The 25741-nt window shown below is 45.3% G+C and overlaps 1 protein-coding gene across 2 annotated transcripts in view; it reads left to right on the top strand.

The window, feature by feature from the left end:
• Window positions 1-413: 413 nt before the first annotated feature.
• The window catches only part of grid1b (glutamate receptor, ionotropic, delta 1b), a 426632-nt gene continuing 401304 nt past the window's right edge, over window positions 414-25741 (top strand). For both annotated transcript variants that reach the window (XM_055897543.1, XM_055897462.1), the window contains exons 1-2: window positions 414-797; window positions 3894-4049. In XM_055897543.1, coding sequence (XP_055753518.1) covers window positions 716-797; window positions 3894-4049 — 238 coding nt within the window. In that variant the 5' untranslated portion in view covers window positions 414-715. The remainder of the gene's footprint in view (window positions 798-3893; window positions 4050-25741) is intronic.

Below are 25741 nucleotides of genomic sequence, written 5' to 3'. Positions count from 1 at the left end.
ACCAATCTATTTGTCATTTGAAAATATAGTCTTCTTTGAGAGTTAACTATAAATCGGAAGTTATGCTCCCGGTGCGATTACTTACACTGCAATGCAAGTGTGCTTTTCGCGCCATCCATGTGCTTTTAATGCAGGCTATTCTTTGGTTTTCCAGGTTCCCGACCTTCCATGGTAATGTACATACGCTGATAGACGGAGCCTCAAGGGCATGTCTTGATCGCCGTCCCCGTCTCCGGTATGCTCGGATTCCATCTCTCCCTGCCTTCTCCGGACAGCTTAGCCGTGTAGATAGAGAGTCTCTGCAGTCACGTGGGTCGGGAAAATCGAGAGTGAGCTAGCGAGAGACAGCGCGCGCGCGTGGGTGTGTGTGTGTGTGTGTGGGGGGGGGGGGGGGGGGGGGGGGGGGGTCCCTCCTCTGCAGTTTGCAGATTGTTATGTTTCAGACTCTCGCTGGATAGAGCGAGAGCCACAGATAGCGCGCCCGATTCTCAGCCTTACTTACCGAAAAGCCTTTCTGTCCAACCGCCACCTCCCTTTCCCACTAACGTATTCTCTATACCCCCGGAAACGCTGGACATTTTTCCTCCCTCCTTATAGTTTTCTCTTCGGCTTTCATTCAGTCGCAATCTGAACAACTGGTTTACGCACTGCTGCTGATTTGGATTGGTCTGACACACGAGGGGCCGTGGATGAGCTGCTTTCGCCAAAACCGGAGATGGAAGTGCTGATCATATGTATTTCGTTGTGGATATTGCAATGCAATTCAGTGGCCAGCGCGGACTCTATCATTCACATCGGTAAGGAGCTTGTGCAGGGGAGAAGGGATGCACACGCGGACGTGTGGTATAAACCCCTTCGGGGCTTCGAATAAAACAGTGCAGTCTTTTGTTGTTGAAATTAAAGACACATTTAGGAAGGCTTAAGGGTGACAGATATGCATCTTGAATGTGTTAGTAAGTAGCCTGTATGAAGAGCGAGTTTGAACTAAAGACCTTATACGCTTGATCTGTTGTTCTGGTCAGTAACGTTGTCATGAGTGGAGCTGTGAAAATTGTACAATATCTTAATATGAATTCTAAACCATGCAGTCATTGTCAAATCAATTTGTCAGTTTACATTGCGTAGTATACAGAATATCATATGAATGGCTTTGCAAACGCTTGATTGAAAGTCCCTGGAAAAGTGCACCGCTAATGTGTATTTTCATAAATCATGAGAATAATTACAATATAACAAATATATTGTTATTCACACGACAAAACCTAACTAATTTGCTTAGATCAGAGGAACTAACACAACGTGGGTTTTTAAAGGTTTGCCTATCCCTTCTCCTCCCGGTCCCCATCCTATAGCTTGAACTTTGAATTGAACGTGAGCGAAATGTTAATACAAGCCTGTGAAGGAAATACATGACAAAGGGACAAATACTAAACCATCAGTAGAATAGATTCCAGTGTAATCTGTTTGGTGAATTTGGGTGGGTAAGACTTCAGATTTGTCCAATTTATTTTATCTGACATGATTTTTTTTTTTACTGAAACAACTAACATCGGTGGTGGAGGAGAAGATGGTGGGGGGAAGGGAGGGGTCAATATGAATGACTTGATTATTGTATTTCTGAATAATGCCACTGGCATTTGTTTAATGCCATTTGTTTGACCAAAGACAACTAATACACACACACGCACACGCACACACACACACACACCTTAGCAGAGGAACATTCGTTTTTTAAATTTTCCATTAAAACCTTTGCATACCAATGGTGATGCAGTGACTAGTTGATTGCTTGAAATAAAGCCACCAAGCACGACAACAGTTGAAGCATTTGACATTTGAGAGTTCTGCAGTACTTAGACATGTAGGTTATTTGTCTTGGACACTATCGAGCTTCAGAGGCAGCATTGGGTGGGTTTATAATTAAACATGTATTGGATACATTATCATCGATGGCATTTGCACTTTTGTCTGCCTAACCCAGATATAAATAACAACCGCATATAGCTAACAAAGCCGGTCTAAAGCAAGTTGCAATAGTTGTAATGTAGCCATTGCACTTTTGTCATCCCCACCACCCTCTCTACCCCGAAACCAGGGCTTTTACCTGGATTTTGCTATTCTAAGGTTTTCAAAACGTTCATTTAATGTCCGTTGAGGTTGTGATGCGTTTTTGGCACATTTTGTTCTATTGGAATCCAATGTATCGGTGATCTTGACAGAAAAAGCTTGCAATGCAAAGCCAGTGAGTAGCATATCGAGCATGCTATTTCAAGCTTTAGCCTACCCTTGAGTAGCCTAGGCTACGCTAATCTTATCATGGACATGGTTAAAACAATTAATTATTTTTCTGATTAACTTCCTATTAAATATTGTCTTAATGAGTGAAGTTGAAGAGTGGTACACCGTTACATTCCAATACCATGAATGCTCATTTAAAAGGCTTGACGCATGAGGCATGAGGTTCAAATAGTCCTTCTCCATAGCCGGTCTCCGTGCCCAGTCTGCTGCTGCGCAAAAAGTCTGGATAGCCCTCAATACAAGACGGGTCGAACTTGGCAACTAAAAGACTGCCCACTATCGAATGTGGCACTTTCATTCCGGTATATTTTTTTAGGGGGTTACTCCTCCTAGCTTTGAATGTAGGCTATTAATGTGAAATGGCTATGGCTATCCTACAGATAGCAGACAGTTTAGGGTTATTGTTATTGTGCGTAAAATGCTACCAATAGAGACAGTCAGTTGTGAACGACGTGAAATAACCAAGTTTTCCACCTCATTAGCACTATATCCTTTAACTCTCCTATTCTTTGTTCTTCTCCTCCATTGTAGCTAAAAGAGGAGTGTGTTTCCTAAACAGGAGAGGAATAGGTCTGTCTCATAAATTGGACACCTGACGTGAGGGATTTACGGGGTGATGAGACGCTGGTTATCTAGCCCTGCATTGGAAGGCGAGCTCGAACACCGCGAATCCAATCGGTTCTCAATGGCAAACGGAATGGGCAGATGCGACATTCTCATCCCCCGCTAAATAAGATGAACACACCAGTCAACCATCAAGCAGGCTATTCGCTCAAAACACCTGCACACCTGCAAAATACGATACATCCTAATCTACTTTATCGTATAGCATCTGAAAGCTGTTTACAATAATGAACTTCAAATGACTGATAATGTATCAACAAACAATTCCAGGTCATGAAACTTTAACGGATTTCATAGTGTAGTAGGTCTAGCATGGGCGAGGTTATATTGTGAAGCCCGGCCCATATCTAACTGAATCCGATGATGAGGGGGCAGAAATTGCCCCTAACTACTGATACAGGTCCAGTTTTTTTACAATGGTAAAAACAAGGATTAGATTTCGGTAATCTGGTCCAAGATAGAATATGTACGTTAACGAAATACTGTAAGAGGAGCTGGAGCTGAGAGTTTGTTCATATGGGTCGAAAACATGGTACAACTTGCTCTCCATGGTGCTGAAATTTTGGGATCGCGTAACCACCATTGACGGGCAAGGAAAGTGAAAAGTCTTGATCTGGCATCCACCCATTCAATGATCTATGTGTGTGTACATCCGCCAACATTTCATTATAATGCTAATTAAGCTTCACTGAAAACCGAAATCAGAAAAAGGCGATTTAACGTGTCATGTCACCCCTTTCTTTAACAAATTCGACCTTTTCAATAGTTTCTCTGAAACTCACCTCGTCCCCAGCCTCAGCCCCAGCCCCAGGCCCAGCCCCAGCCCCAGGCCCCAGCCTAATTAGGCTACACATAGGCAAAAGTGTCAGTTGAACGAGATTTCTCTGAAACTGAAATGCAATTGCCTCAGTAGTCTTAGAAAACGGACGTCTACACATATTGCAATGTTGAAAATGTCATATTTTCAACAGGTGCCATATTCGAGGAGAACGCAGTGAGGGATGACGAGGTTTTCCAGCTGGCGATCTCAGACCTCAGTCTCAACGACGACATTTTGCAGAGCGAGAAAATCACACATTCCATAAAACTTGTCGAGGTTAACAACCCCTTCCAGGCGGTCCAGGAAGGTAAGTGGGATCCCATTGAATTGTTTTAATGCATTGTTTTCCCTTTCCCCTTTCGCCATATTTGGTTAGTACTTTATAGTATCATAACCTACCTCGAGTGCAGTTTGTAGGCTAGTTAGTCATATTTTTAGGATGGGAATAGAGTCCTTTTAAGGGGAATATCTGTTCCTCTTTGATGCTCTTTAAGCCAAGGCTCCCCAAACTAGTCCAGCAGCAGTGTATTCTGTGGATAGAAAGCTAGGTGGAAGTATTGAGTCGAGCAGGACTCAATAGCACTTTTCGACATAATTGCCATCCAGTACCCAGAAGCCCCTATAGACGTTCTGCTTTCAAAAAGGGCAGCCTCATTTGCTTGTCTTACTGTTGTATGGGTGATGATCATGATGATGGTAGATTTACAAACGTTTTTTTGTTTTGTTACTGTACTGTTTCAGACTGTAATATCCATAACGGAAGGTGTAACATCTATTGTAGTCGTTTTTCCTCTTTGGTAGTAATGGAAGTTACAATCTTTTCAAAATAGTCCTTGTTTTGTTCAGCCAAGCATTGCCTTCGAAATGCCTATCCATGTTTTGACCTTAAGACTTACAAACTCACAGGCTTTAGCTAATATGTTCAGTCTCTCCAAAAAACGGGTCCATTTCATGTAATATCCTTAAATCCCTCTAATTTGCTTCCTATCTCCAACATGCCAATATTTAGAACTCCCAAGGGGCACAACACACAATCATAGGAATCATTTACATTTCGTTTGTCCATTCTGAGACATTCAAGTTGTGATTTTGCATTCAAATGTAACATCCATAACACAGAAATCGCCCTGTAAATCTGTTTCTGGGTTGAAGAAGCTATGACCTTTGAAAAGACATCAGTCAGGGGAGAGTTACAACGGAGATGTGTCATTGCTCTATCACACTTAAACGCTGTATCCACAGTCTATTCACACGCTCATTTGTGTCAATCAAGCTACAGTTAAAGATGCACTCCAGGATTTATTTATTTGAATTTTATTTAACCTTTATTTAACTAGGCAAGTCAGTTAAAGAACAAATTCTTATTCACAATGATAGTCTACCTGGCCTACATATAGTACGAATTGGATTACTAACATATCATACGAAGTGCAAAATAAAGGCAGGACATCACGTATCATACGAAATGGATGACACAGGACACCATTTGGTGACGTAGTACACAAAAAACGAGGACCACTTTTGGCTCGTGAGTACCACTTTCAAAACGAATGGCTGAAATTATACAAAAGTTTGATAGTGCATCTTTAAACACCCACCCCTGAGAGTTGAGCAGGGGTCAATGCCCCTGTGAATTATCACAATCAGCATGTTTGACCTTTGCCTTGGGTTATGTTCAAAGCGTAGACCACCGGACGAATTCTGAGTACAGGGATGTTCTAGAATGACTTGTAAACCATGTCATCATTACTCGCCAGAGGTCTGTATAGGTCGCATACAGTACATGCACACTTATTTTGTTTTGGCAGCTGTTGATGTTGAATTGAAATCGAAACTCAGTCAGTGATCCTTCCGTGACCTTCCAGAGGAGGTCAATAGCAGCAAAGGACATGCTGCTCATTATTTGCATACATCTCTTTCAGCAAATCTATGTTAACGGCATGTAAGTATACGTGGCCTTTGCATACGAGTACACGAACAATGGCATATTTTTCCCATTTACTTTGGAGGCAGCCCGTTAATTGGTCACAGTTGAGTCCCTGGGCTTTTTCAATTAATGACAAAGGGACAGAGAAGATCAATATGGCACAGCCAGGGTATCACAATCAGCATGTTTGACCTTTGCCTTGGGTTATGTTCAAAGCGTAGACCACCGGACGAATTCTGAGTACAGGGATGTTCTAGAATGACTTGTAAACCATGTCATCATTACTCGCCAGAGGTCTGTATAGGTCGCATACAGTACATGCACACTTATTTTGTTTTGGCAGCTGTTGATGTTGAATTGAAATCGAAACTCAGTCAGTGATCCTTCCGTGACCTTCCAGAGGAGGTCAATAGCAGCAAAGGACATGCTGCTCATTATTTGCATACATCTCTTTCAGCAAATCTATGTTAACGGCATGTAAGTATACGTGGCCTTTGCATACGAGTACACGAACAATGGCATATTTTTCCCATTTACTTTGGAGGCAGCCCGTTAATTGGTCACAGTTGAGTCCCTGGGCTTTTTCAATTAATGACAAAGGGACAGAGAAGATCAATATGGCACAGCCAGGGAGCGGCTCGATGACGTCCCACTCACCGCTGACCTTTTCCTCCACGCCAGATAGTCAGCCCTCTTTGGAGGATTATGGGTAATGAGGGAGGGATTCACACCGATCCGCTCTCAGAGAGCAATAGAAACAAAAGACGCCCAGGGGGCCATGGAGCTACTGATCTGATGCCTTTCTTGTGGAGAGGGAGGAGAGAGAGATCCCTGGCTGACTTAGAACACGACGCTCTGTTGCTTAGCTCCACCAGAGGCGTCATGCCCATAGGGAGCACAAGGGCACGTGCCCCCTCAGATTTGTCCTGTTTTAGTTGAGATTTTTTCAGATGTTCAACTAATTACTAAACAGATTTTCTTTTCAAACCCACGTTTTATCGAAAATATACTAAACAAAAATATAAACGCCATATGTCAATTGTTGGTCCCATGTTTCCTGAGCTGAAATAAAAGATCCCAGACATTTTCAATATGCATACGCACAAAAAGCTTATTTCTCTAAAATGTTGTTCACAAATTTGTTACATCCCTGTTAGTGAGCATTTTCTCTTTGCCAAGATAATCCATCCACCTGACAGGTGTGGCATATAAATAAGATGATTAAACAGCATGATCATTCCTTGTGCTGGGGACACTAAAAAGCCACTCTAAAATGTGCAGTTTTGTCACACAGCACAATGCCATAGATGTTTCAAGTTTTGATGGATAGTGCAATTGGCATACTGACTGCAGGAATGTCCACCAGAGCTGTTGCCAGATAATTAAATGTTAATTTCTCTACCATAAGCCGCCTCCAACGTCATTTTAGAGAATTTGGCAGTATGTCGAACAGGTCTCAAAACCGCTGACAACGTGTAACCATGCCAGCCCAGGACCTCCACATCTGGCTTCTTCACCTGCGGGATGGTCTGAGATGAGCCACCCGAACAGCTGATGAACCTGTGGGTTTTCACAAGTGAAGAATTTCTGCACAAACTGTCAGAAACATCTTGGAGAAGGTGCACGTCGTCCTCACCAGAGTCTTGACCTGACTGCAGTTCGGCATTGTAACCGACTTCAGTGGACAAATGCTCACCCTCAATGGCCACTGGCATGCTGGAGAAGGGTGCTCTTCATTGATTAATCCCGGTTTCAACTGTGGACAGTTTGTATGTGTCATGTGGGCGAGCGGTTTGCTGATGTCAACGTTCCTGGGGCTATGGAATGGGCAGGCATAAGCTACGAACAATGAACACAATTGCATTTTATCGATGGCAATTTACATGCACAGAGATGCCGTAACGAGATTCTGAGTCCCATTGTCGTGCCTTTCATCCACTGCCATCACCTCATGTTTCAGCATGATAATGCATGGCCCAATAATGCAAGGATCTGTACACAATTCCTGGAAGCTGAAAATGTTCCAGTTCTTCCATGGCCTGCATACTCACCAGACATGTCACCCATTGAGCATGTTTGGGATGCCCTGGATTGATGTGTACGACAGCGTGTTCCAGCTCCCACCAATATCCAGCAACTTCACACAGCCACTAAGAGTAGTGGGACAACATTCCACAGGCCACAATCAACAACCTGTTCAACTCTATGCGAAGGAGATGTCGCGTTGCAAGAGGCAAATTGTGGTCACACCAGATACTGACTGGTTTTCTGATCCATGCCCCTACCTTTAAAAAAAAAGTTATCTGTGACCAACAGATGCATATCTGTATTACCAGTCATGTGAAATCCATAGATTAGGGCCTAATGAATTTATTTCAATTGACTGATTTCCTTATATGAACTGTAACTCAGAAAGATCGACCACCAGCGGTATTTTGCGGAAGGGGCACACTGACTGGACCAGGCAAAGAGAGAGTGTAGAGTGACACACATAATGCTTGATTTGATTTAGCTGCCAGTGATGGGCAGGACACACAGGAAGTATGTTTGTAAATTTGGTCAAGCTATGTAGTCTATTGATTCCTACTTGATGAATAAATGTTTTGTTTCTTTGTAATACTAGCCACCTATACATTTTATGAAGTTGGCTTTAGCTAGCCAGCTAGATGGGTTTCCAATCTCCCAACCTCATAACTAGCTACCTAGCCATTTCAGGCTATCAATCAAGTTTGTCTGTCTTAGCTGGCATGCCTGCTGGCAAGGTTGCTAGACTTAAAAAAAAAACAAGCAATTACTAAATGAACTGAATAACACTATCATTCCTTTCAATCTTTTACCTAGATTTTAGCAGAGATGCAAAGAAAGATATTTAGATGCTTTAAAAATAGAAACACCAGTCTGGAAGATACAGAAGCATGCTTATATATGCAGAAAAATACTTGGTTTGAACATAATCTGGCAACAGAATGAATATGTGTGCATTAATTATGACGCCATGATATGTGCCTGTAGTGGTGATGATGTGTGTCATTATCTCATTAACCGTGTTGCAATGTGGATGTAATATTCTAGGCATGTTAATGTACTATATATAGATGACACCCTCATTAAAATGACTATTATATACTGTACACATCATTTATTTGACATAGAATTAGGCATAATGATTATAGCTCCTGATTGCAGGAAAAATCTGTTTCAGGTGTTTGAAAAAGGCAAAATTCTCCAACCCCCTTCCCCCCATCCACACGTACTTCGTGACCCCTCTAAAATAGTAGATGTAAGACGCCCCTTCCTGTGCCCATTACGTTTTGTTCCCATACGAAAGGAGGTTAATAAGAAACCCTCTGCCCAGTGCTGTTTCCCTGTGTTTCATTTAACATTTTAGAGAAATATGATTGGTGGACTTTTGTAGGAGTGAATAACCAATGCAAGTGAAGATACTGGAGGCACATATAGTCCTATGTGTTGTTCATGGTAAGTGTTAGGCAGGGTTTCATCCTTAATGATGTCCATATTGTGTTGCTTGAGGACAAGGGAAGCATGCGTTACCATACCCCTCCCGTTGCCCATGGTTACAGAATAATTCACAACACCAATGAAGACATTTCATAAAAGAGCAGAGAAACATGACATATGCATGTACCGACTTGCACGCACACACACATTTGTTCATTGCAGTAAAGTTGATTTAGCTTGTTTGAAACACATCACATACAAGACAAAGCATTAGTGTTTCTTATGACAGTGGCAGCTCATTAATAATGGTGATTGTGCATTTAGGGAGGAGTTGTTTTTCATCCTTGGAACATGCAATTATTTTACAGCAAGCCTTTGATTTTATTCTATATAAAACTATTGTTTATAAGCATCAAGAATGACTTCTGAAAGTTTGTCTAATTACATTTCTCAATACCTATGAAATGTTTGGTCAAAAATAATTGCAATTAGAACCTCACACTCAGCATCCCCAACCACAAAACAATTTCTATAATCATAATAATAATAACTTATTAAACTTATGTTGCGCTTTTCATAATAGAAATCTCAACAAGCTTTATAATTGTTGGATATTTTTATTGACTCTGATGCTGAAGTGTCATTATTGGATATTTGCTCAACTTTTTCTTCTCGCTGTACACATTTTTAATGGATTTTTAAATTCAAACAAATTAGGCTAATGACGTTTTCTTCATCATGACCAGCAGCTCCATTACCGCTGCTTTAGTGTTAAAACAATAATTTTACCCTGGCATCCTCCGCTGAATTCATTATTGTTATAGTTCATGGAGACATTTTATTGTCTCCTGATTGTCAGAGCAGCATTCACTGGTTGGGTTCCATTATTTACCACATGAATATTCATCTCACTAGAAAACAAAACAGAAAACCCTTTTCTCTCCAGGCTTTAAGCGTTTAATTGATATGCCCTTTTTAGAGGCCATGCAGATGAGATGAGTGTTTATGAAGAACATTCACCCGTCTCTCCTGGAAGTGACCTATTCAGTTGGAGTTCAATGGATATGTACAATACAATCGATACGACTGATAAGGATACATCACAGAAGACTTAAGCCTACTCTTATTTTCACTGTGAAGGCAGAGAGACTCGCGTCTTCGATGTGCAACTTCTCCAATGGGACCAGAGATAAGTGTAACACTGGGATCACAAAGTGATGAGATTGATCTCCCTCTCTTCTCCTCCCTCTCCCTCACTCTCTTCCTCTCCGTTGTGTTTCTACAGTGAGCTCTGAGAATCACTCATGCCCAGCTGTCAGCCAGCTCCTACCCTGAACCCGCATCAGTCAGTGCTGGCTGGCAATGCGTGAAAGACGCCCATTTTATGACAGAGGAAACAATTGGGCAGAATTAATCATGATGCCGCTCTGACTTTTTCTCCCGGACTGGTGCAATTTAGAAAGGAGATGCATAGCTGGAGTGGGGATAAACATCCAAAAGTACAAGCCCAATTCTGCCTCCGCAAGATATACTGCCGTGGTTGCCTCTGAAAGTTCATCCATTAGCTGCGCACCGTGCTTTAAACGGAGCCATCCGGGATAATTAATTTGTGGACTTTACTGCTCATATCCCGGCATTCTGATGCAAACACTGATTCAAATGCGTTCAGGCGGCCTGGCAAGCTGCTTGGGCTCGCTGCGGAGGCCTGTTGCGTGAGGACGGTTGTGTGTGTGTTTCTCCGTTACCTGATAAAATAACCTTCAGACACCTGGGAATCTGATGATGGAGAGCTCCGGTGTGAGTGATGGCTCCCGCTGCTCGGTCCTTTGCAGACAAATTATCATCCTCTGTCCCACTGATGTGCCTGCCCACGGCACGCTTTGCTCATTCGCTTAACTTCTGTCTCGCTCCATTGCTCTCTCTCTGTGCTGATCTGCTCACATGATAGGCACCCATTGACTGCATGTCTGTTGGAGACTGCCGACTAGGCCATCATATAGCACTCGCTATCAGCCGTAGGCAATCTCTCATGTTTTAGTATAGCAGAGATGAACTGAGATTGCCATTCAGTGCTATTGTACTTCCTGCTAAAGCATTGAGCCAGACTTGTAGGATTAACTTGCAACTTCTCAAGCAAGTAGGGTGAAGTGGATCAAGCAGGGAAGAAGCTGGTTCCCAATAAAGCATATAACATTTGAAAATGGAACTGAGCCAATTTACCGTGAGAGTTTTTCCCCTTTCGGCACCATGTAGCTAGTAGTGACGGAGGTGGAAGGAGAGGCGTTTTAAACCACTGCAGGGTTAAGGTCTGGCTGTAGTGATAACAGCTAGTCATTGAAGCTGGAGTTATGAGAGCATGGGCCACCACTCTCCGAGAGAGGAAATGTCTATTATTGAGTGTACTTCACCTTGGCGCCAACCTGCCGCCCCACGCTGCTCTGCTCTTAGCCACTGCGGACCACAGTGTGGAAATGCGAAGGCCACTGTAGAGGGCCTCCGTTGGAAGAGCAGAGCGCTTGCTCAACGCCATCGTTGAGGGTTTGATTCACATCCGGGGACCAGTACGAAAAAGTAAGAAAATATATGCATTCACTATTGTAAGTCGCTCTGGATAAGAGCGTCTGCTAAATGATTCAAACCAAATTGTATTGGTCACATACACATATTTAGCAATATATTGCGTGTGTAGCGAAATGCTTGTGTTCCTATCTCCATCAGTACAGTAGTATCTAACAATTCACACCAATACACAAATCTAAAAGTAAAAGAAGTGAATTAAGAAATATATAAATATTAGGATTGATCAATGTCAGAGTGGCTTTGACTAAATACAGTAGAATAGAATACAGTATATACATATGAGATGAGTAAAGCAGTATGTAAACATTATTGAAGTGAGTAGTGTTCCATTATTAAAGTCGCCAGTAATTCCATGTCTATGTATGTAGGGCAGCAACCTCTAAGGTGCAGGGTTGATGGCTATTTAACAGTCTGATGGCCTTGACATAGAAGCAGTTTTTCAGTCTCTCAGTCCCAGGTTTGATGCACCTGGAAGGATGATAGTGGGGTGAACAGGCCGTGGCTTGGGTGGTTGATTATATTTTTGGCCTTCCTGTGACATCAGGTGCTGTAGGTGTCCTGGAGGGCAAGCAGTGCGCCCTTGGTGATGCGTTGGACAAACCGTACCCCCCTCTGGAGAGCGCTGCGGTTGTGGGCGGTGCAGTTTCCGTACCAGGCGCTGATACAGCCCGACAGGATGATCTCAATTGTGCATCTGTAAAAGTTTGAGAGTCTTAGGGGCCAAGCCAAATTTCTTCATCCTCCGAAGGTTGAAGAGGCACTGTTGCGCCTTCTTCACCACACTGTCACGCAAAAATCAGTTTTACCAAATTTTTGCTGATGATACAACAGTGGTAGGCTTGATCACCGACAACGATGAGATGGACTATAGGGATGAGGACAGAGAACTGGCAGTGTGGTGCAAGGACGACAACCTCTCTCTCAATGTGAGCAAGACAAAGGAGCTGATCGTGGACTACAGGAAAAGGTGGGCCGAACAGGTCCCCATTAACATCGACGGGGCTGTAGTGGAACGGGTCAAGAGTTTCAAGTTCCTTAGAGTTTCAAGTGTCCACATCACCAACAAACTAACATGGTCCAAACATACCAAGGCAGTCGTGAAGAGGGCACGACAAAACCTTTTTCCCCTCAGGTGACTGAAAATATTTGACATGGGTCCCCAGATCCTCAAAAGGTCCTACAGCTGCACCATGAGAGCATGAGAGCATCCTGACTGGCTGCATCACCACCTGGTATGGCAACTGCTCGGCATCTGACCGTAAGGCGCTACAGAGGGTAGTGCCAACGGCCCAGTACATCACTGGGGCTAAGCTTCCTGCCATCCAGGACCTCTACAATAGGCTGTGTCAGAGGAAAGCCCATAAAATTGTCAGAGACTCCAGTCACCCAAGTTATAAACTGTTTTCTCTGCTACCGCACGGCAAGCGGTACTGGAGTACCAAGTCTAGGACAAAAAGTCTCCTTAACAGCTTCTACCCCCAAGCCATAAAACTGCTGAACAATTAATCAAATGGCCACCGGACAATTTACATTGACTCCCCTTCCCTTTTGTACACTGCTGCTACTCACTGTTTATTATCTATGCATAGTCACTACACCCCCACCTACATGTACAAATGACCTCAACTAATCTGTACTCCCGCACACTGACTCGGTACCGGTGCCCCCTGTATATAGCCTCGTTATTGTTATTCTTATTGTGTTACTTTTTATTATTACTTTTTATTTTAGTCTACATGGTAAATAATTTCTTAACTCTTCTTGAATTGCGGTGTTGGGTTAAGGGCTTGTAAGTAAGCATTTTACGGTAAAGTCTACACTTGTTGTATTCGGCGCATGTGACAAATAATAATAATATAGTTTGATTTGGTTTTGATTTGATTTGACTTTTGTCTGTGTGGGTGGACCAATTCAGATTGTCAGTGATGTGTACACCGAGGAACTTGAAGCTTTCCACCTTCTCCACTGTGGTCCCATCGATGTGGATAGGGGCGTGCTCCCTCTGCTGTTTCCTGAAATCCACGATCAGCTCCTTCATTTTGTATCCATCATTTTGTTCATTTAATTTTCTTGGCACCACTCCACCAGGGCCCTCACCTCCTCCCTGTAGGTTGTCTCGTCAATGTTGGTAATCAGGCCTACTACTGTTGTGTCGTCTGCAAACTTGATGATTGAGTTGGAGGCGTGCATGGCCACGCAGTCATGGGTGAACAGGGAGTACAGGAGGGGGCTGAGCATACACCCTTGTGGGGACCATGTGTTGAGGATCACCGAAGTGGAGGTTTTGTTTCCTACCTTCACCACCTGGGGGTGGCCCATCAGGAAGTGTCAAGACCCAGTTGCACAGGGCGGGGTTCAGATCCAGGGCATCAAGCTTAATGATGAGCTTCGAGGGTACAATGGTGTTGAAGGCTGAGGTATAGTCAATGAACAGCATTCTGACTTAGCTATTCCTCTTGTCAAGATGGGATATGGTAGTGTGCAGTGCGGTGGCGATTGCATCATCTGTGGCTCTATTGGGGCGTTAAAGCAAGTTGACGTGGGTCTAGGGAGCCAGGTAAAGTGATATGATCCTTAACTAGCCTCTCAAAGCACTTTATGGTGACAGAAGTGATAGTCATTTAGTTCAGTTACCTTTGTTTTCTTGGGTACAGGAACAATGGTGGACATCTTGAAGCAAGTGGGGACAGCAGACTGGGACTGGGTGTCAAGCTTCGAAGAGTGATAGGTGTGGAGTCAGGCGCAGAGAGCAGAGGATTCGGAAAAAAACATTTATTCCGGAAACAATCACAGCGAAAGAGGGTGACGCCGAACACAGGTGTAAAACACTCCAAATAGTACACCGCCGGTACACACGCTGAACATCGGAAAATAAATGAAATGACACTCGTGTTCCAAAAAACAGCAAACAAGCCCGCACAAACACAGGCGGGCCAACTGAACTTAAATACCCCACCCAAAACCCCAAACAAGAAACCAACTAGACCAAACTAAACGAAAAGGGGAAAAAGGGATCGGAGCCACTTTCGGTGATAGTCGTGACACAGGGAGAGATTGAATATGTCCGTAAACACTCCAGCCAGCTGGTCTGCGCATGCTCTGAGGAAGCGTTTAGTGTGAAGCGTTTAGTGTATCCTCTCATGTAAATGAGAGGATACAGGAGCTCAATCTTGCCAGGAATGTATTTTTTTGCATGGATACAGAATGTGCCATGTTTGGAAAGTATCTCAGCACTCACTTAAAGGAGTTGATGTGATTCTTCAGGGTTGTTATTATTTTCCCATTTAGGGCAGTTAAAACTCCTTCGGTATCGGTGTCCCTTCCACGGGACGGTTGAGCTAACGTAGGCTCATTAGCCTGAGGTTGTAAGTAACAAGAACATTTCCCAAGACATAGACTTGAGTATGTAATTTCAGCCGAAAATTGAAAAACAGGGGCGAACAATTAGCCTTGCAGTATACCCATATAATTGTATTAGCCAATATATTAGCACCTTTCATTCCCCAAGAAAAAATGTTTTTGCAGTAGTTCTTTACCAGAGTTGTTAATTATTAATCTAGCAGGTCCTGACTTCCAGAGATCTATAATTCGGTTGCGGAGTGGTAGCCTGCTATAATCAGCAAAGTGGGGTCAGTTTTTACTTTCCTGCTTTATTCTTCCAGCTTCCCTTATGAAGCCCTCCCAATCGCCACCTCGTTAATTCGGCATCTAAAACTCCTATTATGTTTTATTAAATATTTCTAGTGGCTGTGGAATGGAACTACTATCCTGCCACCAGCAATTAATTAAAGGGAATAGGGAAGCAGCGGTAACACTCGGATGGAAGCAGTGAGGGATGAATGATGGATCAGGTAATGTAATATATTGTAGTTAAGACCGCTCTCGCGGTGTTGTTTAACCACCAGACACCAGTGGCACGATTTAGTCTAAATCAACTCCTGTCAATGTTAATGTCCATCATAGCTGATAGATAGAAACGTTTAAACATCACACTTACCCATGTAAAAACACTTGTGTAAAGTACCCATTGCTCATTACTGATCATGCGGGTGCACTGTTAAGATTTTGAGTCATGACATAGCACAGCTGCCTGTCATCTAATACTGGGACATGTTGTAAATGTACTCTTTCCCTTTTATTTAGACAATGAAAATGTAGTCAAAGAGTTTACGGCACAGCCAAAAGCCCTATGGCCAGCGTATTGTGATCTACTGTGATAGTGTATCGATATAGACTAGAGGGACCCACCTGTTGCAGTGTATAGCCTCTGCTAGTTGACCTTTTCTACATTTTATGTGGCCTAAGGCTCTTCTCTAACCTGAATTCAGCAATGAGGAGAATTGACATCTTAAGCAGGATCATTTACTGGAACAACTTGTCTTGGGGCTATAGATCCAAAGCTATAGATCCATTTGACATATTTGGTATGGAAGTTATGTGGCTGAGATTGAAAGAGTTTCTGAAGTTGCAGTGATTTCCTGCGTGACTGTTTTCAAAGGGAGAAACACCATCGGGGCAAATTTCATGACACTCTCTGATCTCTGCAAGCCGTCTCAGTACAGATCGCAGATACGTTCTGAGGCTTTAAACTCGCAATTACCTTTTTTTCGGACTCTTTTATGATGTTATTTCCCCTATTTTTATTGGGTTGTGGTTCGTTTGGACTGACAATGATGAAGAGATTTGGATTTAGATTAAACATGGATTAAGATTAAACATATTGGGGGTGGCAGATAGCCTAGTGGTTAGAGCGTTGGGCCAGTAACCGAAATGTAACATTTTTACAAGGTAAAAATCTGTTTTTCTGCCCCTGAACAAGTCAGTTGTTCCCCGGTAGGCCATCATTGTAAATGATAACTTGTTTTTAACTGACTTGCTAAGTTAATTAAATAAAGGTTAAATATAATTATTTAAAAAAAGACTGTTTCTTAATGTAGATCTAGTTATAACTGTAACGATTTTCCTCCTCCTCTCCATTTTCGGAGAAGGAGGAGTATTGAGGGAACCAAGGCGCAGCGGATTGTGAAGACATAATGATTTATTAAACATAAGACGAAAACACGAACTTCACTATAAACTAACAAAATAACAAAACGAAAGTAGACAGACCTGAACGACGAACTTACATACAACGTGAAGAACGAAATGAACAAACCGTATACAGTCCCGTATGGTGCAAACATAGACACAGACACAGGAGACAACCACCCACAAACAAACAGTGTAATTGCCCTACCTAAATATGACTCTTGATTAGAGGAAAATGCAAACCACCTGCCTCTAATCAAGAGCCATACCAGGCAAACCAAAACCAACATAGAAACGAATAACATAGACTGCCCACCCAAAACACATGCCCTGACCATAAACACATAAAAACAACATAAAACAGGTCAGGACTGTTACAGTACCCCCCCCTCAAGATGCGCACGCCGGGCGCACAAGCACAAAGTCCAGGGGAGGGTCCGGGTGGGCAGTTGACCACGGTGGTGGTTCCGGCTCAGGACGCTGTCCCCTTACCACCTTAGTCACTCCCCTCTTCTGTCTACCCCTTCTAATGACCACCCTAAAACCACTTTCCCCTAAATAAACGGCCAACACCGGAACAAGGGGCAGCACCGGGACAAGGGGCAGCACCGGGACAAGGGGCAGCACCGGAACAAGGGGCAGCACCGGGACAAGGGGCAGCACCGGGACAAGGGGCAGCACCGGGACAAGGGGCAGCACCGGGACAAGGGGCAGCACCGGGACAAGGGGCAGCACCGGGACAAGGGGCAGCACCGGGACAAGGGGCAGCACCGGGACAAGGGGCAGCACCGGGACAAGGGGCAGCACCGGGACAAGGGGCAGATCCCGGCTGAAGGACTCTGGCAGGTCCTGTTTGGACGGCTCTGGCAGGTCCATGCTGGCTGACGGCTCTCGACGCTCATGGCAGACTGACGGCTCTCTACGCTCATGGCAGGCTGACGGCTCTCGACGCTCATGGCAGGCTGACGGCTCTCGACGCTCATGGCAGGCTGACGGCTCTCGACGCTCATGGCAGGCTGACGGCTCTCGACGCTCATGGCAGGCTGACGGCTCTCGACGCTCATGGCAGGCTGACGGCTCACGACGCTCATGGCGCTCTGACGGCTCTGGCTGCTCATGGCTCTCTAACGGCTCTGGCTGCTCATGGCTCTCTGACGGCTCTGGCTGCTCATGGCTCTTTGACGGCTCTGGCTGCTCATGGCTCACTGACGGCTCTGGCTGCTCATGGCTCACTGACGGCTCTGGCTGCTCATGGCTCACTGACGGCTCTGGCAGATCCTGTCTGGTTAGCGGCTCTGGCAGATCCTGTCTGGTTGGCGGCTCTGGCAGATCCTGTCTGGTTGGCGGCTCTGGCAGATCCTGTCTGGTTGGCGGCTCTGGCAGATCCTGTCTGGCTGACGGCTCTAGCGGCTCCTGTCTGGCTGATGGCTCTAGCGGCTCCTGTCTGGCTGACGGCTCTGTAGGCTCATGGCAGACGGGCGGCTTTGCAGGCTCATGGCAGACGGGCGGCTTTGCAGGCTCCTGGCAGACGGATGGCTCAGATGGCGCTGGGAAGACGGATGGCTCAGATGGCGCTGGGAAGACAGATGGCTCAGATGGCGCTGGGGAGACGGATGGCTCTGGCCGGATATGGCGCACTGTAGACCTGGTGCGTGGTGCCGGAACTGGAGGCACCGTGCTAATGACAAGCACCTTCCTACTAGTGCGGGGAGCAGGGACAGGGCACACTGTATTCTCAAAGCCTACTCTATCCCTGATGCGTGGTACCGGCACTGGTGACGCCGGGCTGAGGACAAGCACATCAGGATTAGTAGGGGGAGAATATACAGTGTGTACAGGGCTCTGGAGACGCACTGGTAGCTTAGTGCGTGGGCCCGGAACTGGAGGCACCGGGCTAAATACACGCACCACAGGGAGAGTGCGTGGAGGAGGAACAGGGCTCAGGATACGCACTGGTAGCCTAGTGCATAGTGTAGACACTGTAGGTACTAGGCTGGGGCGGGGAGGTGGTGCCGGAAATACCGGACCGTGGAGGCGTACTGGCACTCTTGAGCATTGAACCTGCCCAACCTTACCTGGTTGAATGCTCCCGGTTGCCCGACCAGTGCGGGGAGGTGGAATAACCCGCACCGGCCTATGTAGGCGAACCTGGGAAACCATGCGTAAGGCAGGTGCCATGTATGCCGGCCCGAGGAGACGCACTGGAGACCAGACGCGTTGAGCCGGCCTCATGACACCTGGCTCAATGCCCAATCTAGCCCTCCCAGTGCGGGGAGGTGGAATAACCCGCACTGGGCTATGCACTCGTACAGGAGACACCGTGCGCTCTACTGCGTAACACGGCGCCTGCCCGTACTCCCGCTCTCCACGGTAAGCCTGGGAAGTGGGCGCAGGTCTCCTACCTGCCCTTGGCCCACTACCCTTTAGCCCCCCCCCCAAGAAATTTTTGGGAGTTACTCACGGGCTTTTTCGGCTTCCGTGCCAGACGCGTTCCCTCATAGCTCCGGTTCCTCTCTCCGGTAGCCTCCGCTCTCCTCAGTGCCTCCAGCTGTTCCCATGGGAGGCGATCTCTACCAGCTAGGATCTCCTCCCATGTGTAGACACCCTTTCCATCCAGAACATCGTCCCATGTCCATTGCTCCTTCTTTTCCTGTCCCTTTCTCCTTTGACTCCGCTGCTTGGCTCTGGAGAGGTGGGTGGTTCTGTAACGATTCTCCTCCTCCTCTCCATTTTCGGAGAAGGAGGAGTATTGAGGGAACCAAGGCGCAGCGGATTGTGAAGACATAATGATTTATTAAACATAAGACGAAAACACGAACTTCACTATAAACTAACAAAATAACAAAACGAAAGTAGACAGACCTGAACGACGAACTTACATACAACGTGAAGAACGAAATGAACAAACCGTATACAGTCCCGTATGGTGCAAACATAGACACAGACACAGGAGACAACCACCCACAAACAAACAGTGTAATTGCCCTACCTAAATATGACTCTTGATTAGAGGAAAATGCAAACCACCTGCCTCTAATCAAGAGCCATACCAGGCAAACCAAAACCAACATAGAAACGAATAACATAGACTGCCCACCCAAAACACATGCCCTGACCATAAACACATAAAAACAACATAAAACAGGTCAGGACTGTTACAATACCTTAATCTGTTCAATTGCATTTGGGCTATAATCGTATTGTTTTCTGTAAAGAGAGGTAGGATTTATTTCACACCGGTGCTGAGCCTTGATCCGTTGTTTTTGAAGAGAAAATAAATGGGTGGTGTTAGATGACACATGTAGAGGCTTGAAGGCTTCGTGACTGTCATTTTTTTTTGTGTGTGTGTGTGGGGGGGGGGGGGTCAATTTATCTCCCCCGTTGGACCAGAGCTATTCAAACCCATTTATGTCTCGCCTAATGTTTTAGTGCAACTCTGTGTGAAATTGGCCGCTATTTGATTATACTGTAAGTCTCTCACTTATAAAAATTGACTCCCCCTAATCAGTAAGTGATTTCATTTCCCAGTGTTGGGGAGTCTGTGGCTATTAAGCATTACTCACATTGCAGGCCTTAATGCTCAAATCAGTTTTGTTTTTCAAATCCGTTTGGTACTACTTACTGTCCAAACAGCAAGTTACAAGCGACCAATCAGATTTGTGTGTGTTCAGACAGCCATCATTTGCTGACATAGCTACATTAGTTGTCATAGTAACGACGGGTGTGTGCACAGTGGTGTAGGCTGATTGGTGGTGATGCTCATGGTTCCTATCAGTCAGAAGTTATGTTTTTATTTTACCTTTATTTAACTAGGCAAGTCAGTTAAGAACAAATTCTTATTTTCAATGACGGCCTAGGAACAGTGGGTTAACTGCCTGTTCAGGGGCAGAACGACAGATTTTTACCTTGTCAGCTCAGGGATTTGAACTTGCAACCTTTCGGTTACTAGTCCAACGCTCTAACCACTAGGCTACCCTGCCGCAAGCTAAGGTGACAACAATGCCTGCCATAGACGTTTCCTAGTTGCTTTGAGTGTTGAAAATCATAGTGTGGGAACATGTTTAAAGCCTCAAAGGATAAGATGACGCAACCTTCACAATGAATCCTTTTGGTTAGCCACAGCAGTCAACTAGCTAGCTAGGTAGCTGTTTAACTTTCCAGCACATTCACTCATTTGTTTGTAAACAGTTAACAAGCTAGTTAGCTACCACATGTTCTTGTTAAACCGTCAACAGAGTAGCTAGCAAGCAACAAGATATGCCAAATAGGGAAAATAAATTAGATCTGACTGTTCAGAAACAAGTCACATGGCCAGGAATCAGATTTGTATCTGACTTCAAACCATCTGCAAAGGTGGTTTGAAATATCAGATTCTATGTGCTTTTTTGGCTGTTCAGACTGCAGGAAAACGAAGCGATTGTAATCGGATAGGCAAATAAATATGATTTGAGTCACTTCAAACTGCCAATGTGAACAAGGCTTTACAGCGTTCCAAGCTCTTTAGAGCCAAAATGGATCCTTGGTGCCCAGTTATTATCTCTTATGTGGCACAGAAAAGTGAAACAACCAGGCAGATAACCAGCAACTGAGTGACAATTTCCTCTCCTTGCCTTAAAGGGAAAATCCACTCCAAAACGATCTATTTATATTATTTTCATTAGTCCACTGTTGATACAGTCCCAAAATGTTTTGCATGTTAGCAGTCAAGTTTTCAAGATATTGAAGAAGGAAAGTGTCACCGGCCACATCATCACGATGATGCACAATGCGTGGATTTTCCCTTTAAGTAGATAAAGGTCCTTACTTCAGACTCAGTCTCTCATTAGCAACGCTCGGTTGTACTGCACTACTTTGAGGAGTATAGCCACATAAATATGGCAGGTGGGACTTGAAAGCGTTGAAATGAGCATGTTATGATCTTAATACGCCTAACTGTCCACAAGTCCTGTCTTTGATTACATCCATACATGGTAATGCCAACGAAGCGCTGAAGGTCCTCTGTTCAATTCTAGATACTGTTGATAATGAAATTCCAGTTGCAACCGACACTTGATTGTAGTTTAATAGAGTAATAATATATGCCATTTAGCAGATGCTTTTACCCAAAACGACTTATACAATAGAGTCCTCTAATTGTGTAACTTTCCAGATTCCAGAGATTGTCAATCCAAAGGCAGCCGGGCTACATGAATACTATAGTTGGACATTAGTGTAGTGGCCATAATGCTGTGGCGAAGGTTGACAGACGGTGACAGAGAGAGGGAGCAGCCAGGTATGGCCTCTTGTCTCCCGTACAGCCATCAGGATTTACCCCAATACACTATGACAACATGGACGTTGTGACATGGAGACAATTTACTCTCTATCTCTCTCCGTCTCCGTCTCTCTCTCCGTCTGTCTGTCTGTCTGTCTGTCTGTCTGTCTGTCTCTCTCTCTCTCTCTCTCGTACCATCTCCATCTCTCTTTGTCTCTCTCTCTGTCTCATGTGCACTTATCTATACTATTGGAAGTTATTTAAAGTCTTTTATGACTTATAAGCATCCTCCACATCATTTCCATCCACTCCCAGCAGACTAAGAGGGCAAACCTTCATTGCACTCCACACATTTAAGATCATTTTATGTGGCATTTATTTCATGCGTGCTTGTTTCCCCCCCAGCAGTACACACTGTGTGGGATGCGACGCTGTGCTTTTGAACCAGAAGACTGGTGACAGCTCCGAGACACGCTGACGCTGCCTGCATCTCTTCAGCTGTGACGCTTTTGAAGTTTTTCATACCAATGTTTTCACTGAAAGAACACTTCAAAACCACACTGAACGAAGCTGTTGTGATCCCTCAGAAACACCAGTAACGTGAGCTCTGCTGGGATGTAATTGGCTCACTATCAAACTGTATGGCGTTTCCAAAGTTAGATGTTTTATTTTTTTGTGTGTAGTGTGTGTGCGGCTGGCACAACTTTAAATGATCAGAATATTCCTGAGATTGCCCTGATTGGGAGTAATCAGTGGTTTTGGAAGTGCTGGGCCGGTTGCTCCATCGGAATGGCAAATCATCTAATTTACTGCCAATTATCCTCCCAGTGGGTCCCTGATTTACCAATGATCTGAAAAGCTGGAATAATCAAAGAGATGGGGGTATGCCTCGTTCGGCACAATGGCAAGCGGGTGGAAGGGGAAGCGCTCTTCCCCCCTCTCCCGCTCTTCCCCTCCTCCCTCCTCTCTCCCTCCTCCCCCTCATCTCCCCCTTCTCCATCTCCTCTCTCCCACCTCTTCCCCCTTTCCATCTCCTCTCCCCCCTCTCCATCTTCTCTCCCGCTCTCCCCCTCTCCCACCTTTCCCTCCTCTACCCCTCTTCCTCCTCTCCCTCTTCCTGCCAGAGGAACAGAGGGAGAGAGGGAGAAAGAGAGGAGACAGGGAGTTTTGTATCCTGAATCGCTATTACCCTAGTGATTTAGATTTTGTCAACAATTATCCCAGTTCTTGGCATCGTGGCTGAGATTTTTTTCTCAGAAGTGTCTTTCCTGTGATATCTTGTATAATTCACTCCTTTGAGGGTATTCATTTGGCATTCAAATGAGACCCCTAATTGACATGGTTTTTGGAGTTCAAACCATTGTAGGAAGACATGACTCCAGTATGAACCCACTTCCCCAGTCCTTACCTCATCTCACTATCCGACTCGCTCTGGGAGATTTTTTTAAAATGTGTTTTATTTCCTTGCCCTGTGGTTCATGTATTATCTCTGTTTCAGCAGTTTTGGTTGCATGCCTCTGTTTTAGGTCCCTCGCCGCTGTCCCAACGCAGTGGAGAGGGAATTGCTGTGGGCTGTGGCTGAATAGCAGATGTGTCCCCTCATTTTCCCCTCTCTCTATTTCACCGGAAACCATCTCTCCATCTTAAGCCAACAGGCGGAACTAATTGTCCCTGTTGGACACAAAAATCGATGTTGTTGTTCCACCTCGCCCCAACGTTGTGTCCCTGTGAGCTTGTGTGAGGTGCACTTAGATGGGTGTAATTGGGTTATCATAAAGTAAAAGGGAGGGGCCCGGTGTGGCGGGGTGACTGCATGCGGCTGGCCTTTGCCTTGCCTGTTTGAGCCGCTGATTCACAACCACCCTGGTTCTTAGCCAGCCTGGTTCTTAGCCTGCCTGGTTCTTAGCCTGCCTGGTTCTTAGCCAGCCTGGTGACTTGACTGTGCTCAACAACAACACCACCCATTGTTCTCCCACTGTCTCATTAGCTGGTCGCTAACGTATCTACAAACTAACAATCAGGAGAGAGAGAGGGGAAGAGAGAGGTGGGGAGAGAGGGAGAGCAGCAGGGAGCATGAGAGAGCGAGGGCTCTTCAGTCCACGGGGATGGTCCATCGTTAAGGAGTCTGTTTGATGTCCATGTGGACTCATCCTCATTGTGTGTTTAAGCCTCGTACAATACCTTACATACTGGAAAATTAATGCGTTTATGAGTTATTTTATCAAATAGCTTCTTTAATCATCTGTTTTTCTTACTGATCTTTACCAACTGGTTTGAACTGCTTCTGTATTCCCACTAAATATGCATCACGTCTGTCATGCAGGCAATGCTGTAGATGTACATCCATCATCTCCTCGCTCTCCTGCTCATTACACTGGAGGGTTTTTGTAGCATGATGGGAATTCATAAGTTGTTTATTACTCCCACATGGCTGTAGATAGTCATTACAGATCTGGGGAAATCTACTGGTAGGAATGTTGTTGTTTACATTGTTAAAATGTCTGGTTTTCTACTACTTCGTACCTCACCTCCTCACATCTGTTGTTGTTGTTCCTTGTGTCACTCTTTATTTCCCCCTGTACACGTCTGTGTGTGTGTGTGTGTGTGTGTGTGTGTGTGTGTGTGTGTGTGTGTGTGTGTGTGTTTACCAATGTGAATGTCTCTCCAACACCTCCGGAGCCATAATTCTATGGGATGTTTACGTAATCCCCTCTAGTCTGACTGGATGATGGACGACCTCCGTTCTCTAGTCTGACTGGATGATGGGCGACCTCCGTTCTCTGGTCTGACTGGATGATGGACGACCTCTGTTCTCTAGTCTGACTGGATGATGGACGACCTCCGTTCTCTGGTCTGACTGGATGATGGGTGACCTCCGTTCTCTAGTCTGACTGGATGATGGACGACCTCCGTTCTCTAGTCTGACCTGATGATGGGCGACCTCCGTTCTCTAGTCTGACCTGATGATGGGCGACCTCCGTTCTCTAGTCTGACTGGATGATGGGCGACCTCCGTTCTCTAGTCTGACTGGATGATGGGCGTCCTCCGTTCTCTAGTCTGACTGGATGATGGGCGACCTCCGTTCTCTAGTCTGACTGGATGATTGGTGACCTCCGTTCTCTAGTCTGACTGGATGATTGGCGACCTCCGTTCTCTAGTCTGACTGGATGATTGGCGACCTCCGTTCTCTAGTCTGACTGGATGATGGGCGACCTCCGTTCTCTAGTCTGACCTGATGATGGGCGACCTCCGTTCTCTAGTCTGACTGGATGATTGGCGACCTCCGTTCTCTAGTCTGACTGGATGATGGGCGACCTCCGTTCTCTAGTCTGACTGGATGACGGACGACCTCCGTTCTCTAGTCTGACTGGATGATGGGCGACCTCCGTACTCTAGTCTGACTGGATGATGGACGACCTCCGTTCTCTAGTCTGACTGGATGATGGGCGACCTCCGTTCTCTAGTCTGACTGGATGATTGGCGACCTCCGTTCTCTAGTCTGACTGGATGATGGGCGACCTCCGTTCTCTAGTCTGACTGGATGATGGACGACCTCCGTTCTCTAGTCTGACTGGATGATGGGCGACCTCCGTACTCTAGTCTGACTGGATGATGGACGACCTCCGTTCTCTGGTCTGACTGGATGATGGGTGACCTCCGTTCTCTAGTCTGACTGGATGATGGACGACCTCCGTTCTCTAGTCTGACCTGATGATGGGCGACCTCCGTTCTCTAGTCTGACCTGATGATG

This window comes from Salvelinus fontinalis, chromosome 1 (assembly GCF_029448725.1).
Source record: "Salvelinus fontinalis isolate EN_2023a chromosome 1, ASM2944872v1, whole genome shotgun sequence".
Classification (NCBI taxonomy): Eukaryota; Metazoa; Chordata; class Actinopteri; order Salmoniformes; family Salmonidae; genus Salvelinus; species Salvelinus fontinalis.
Note: the sequence above shows the minus strand (reverse complement) of the source record. Positions and strands in the feature narration are given on the sequence as shown.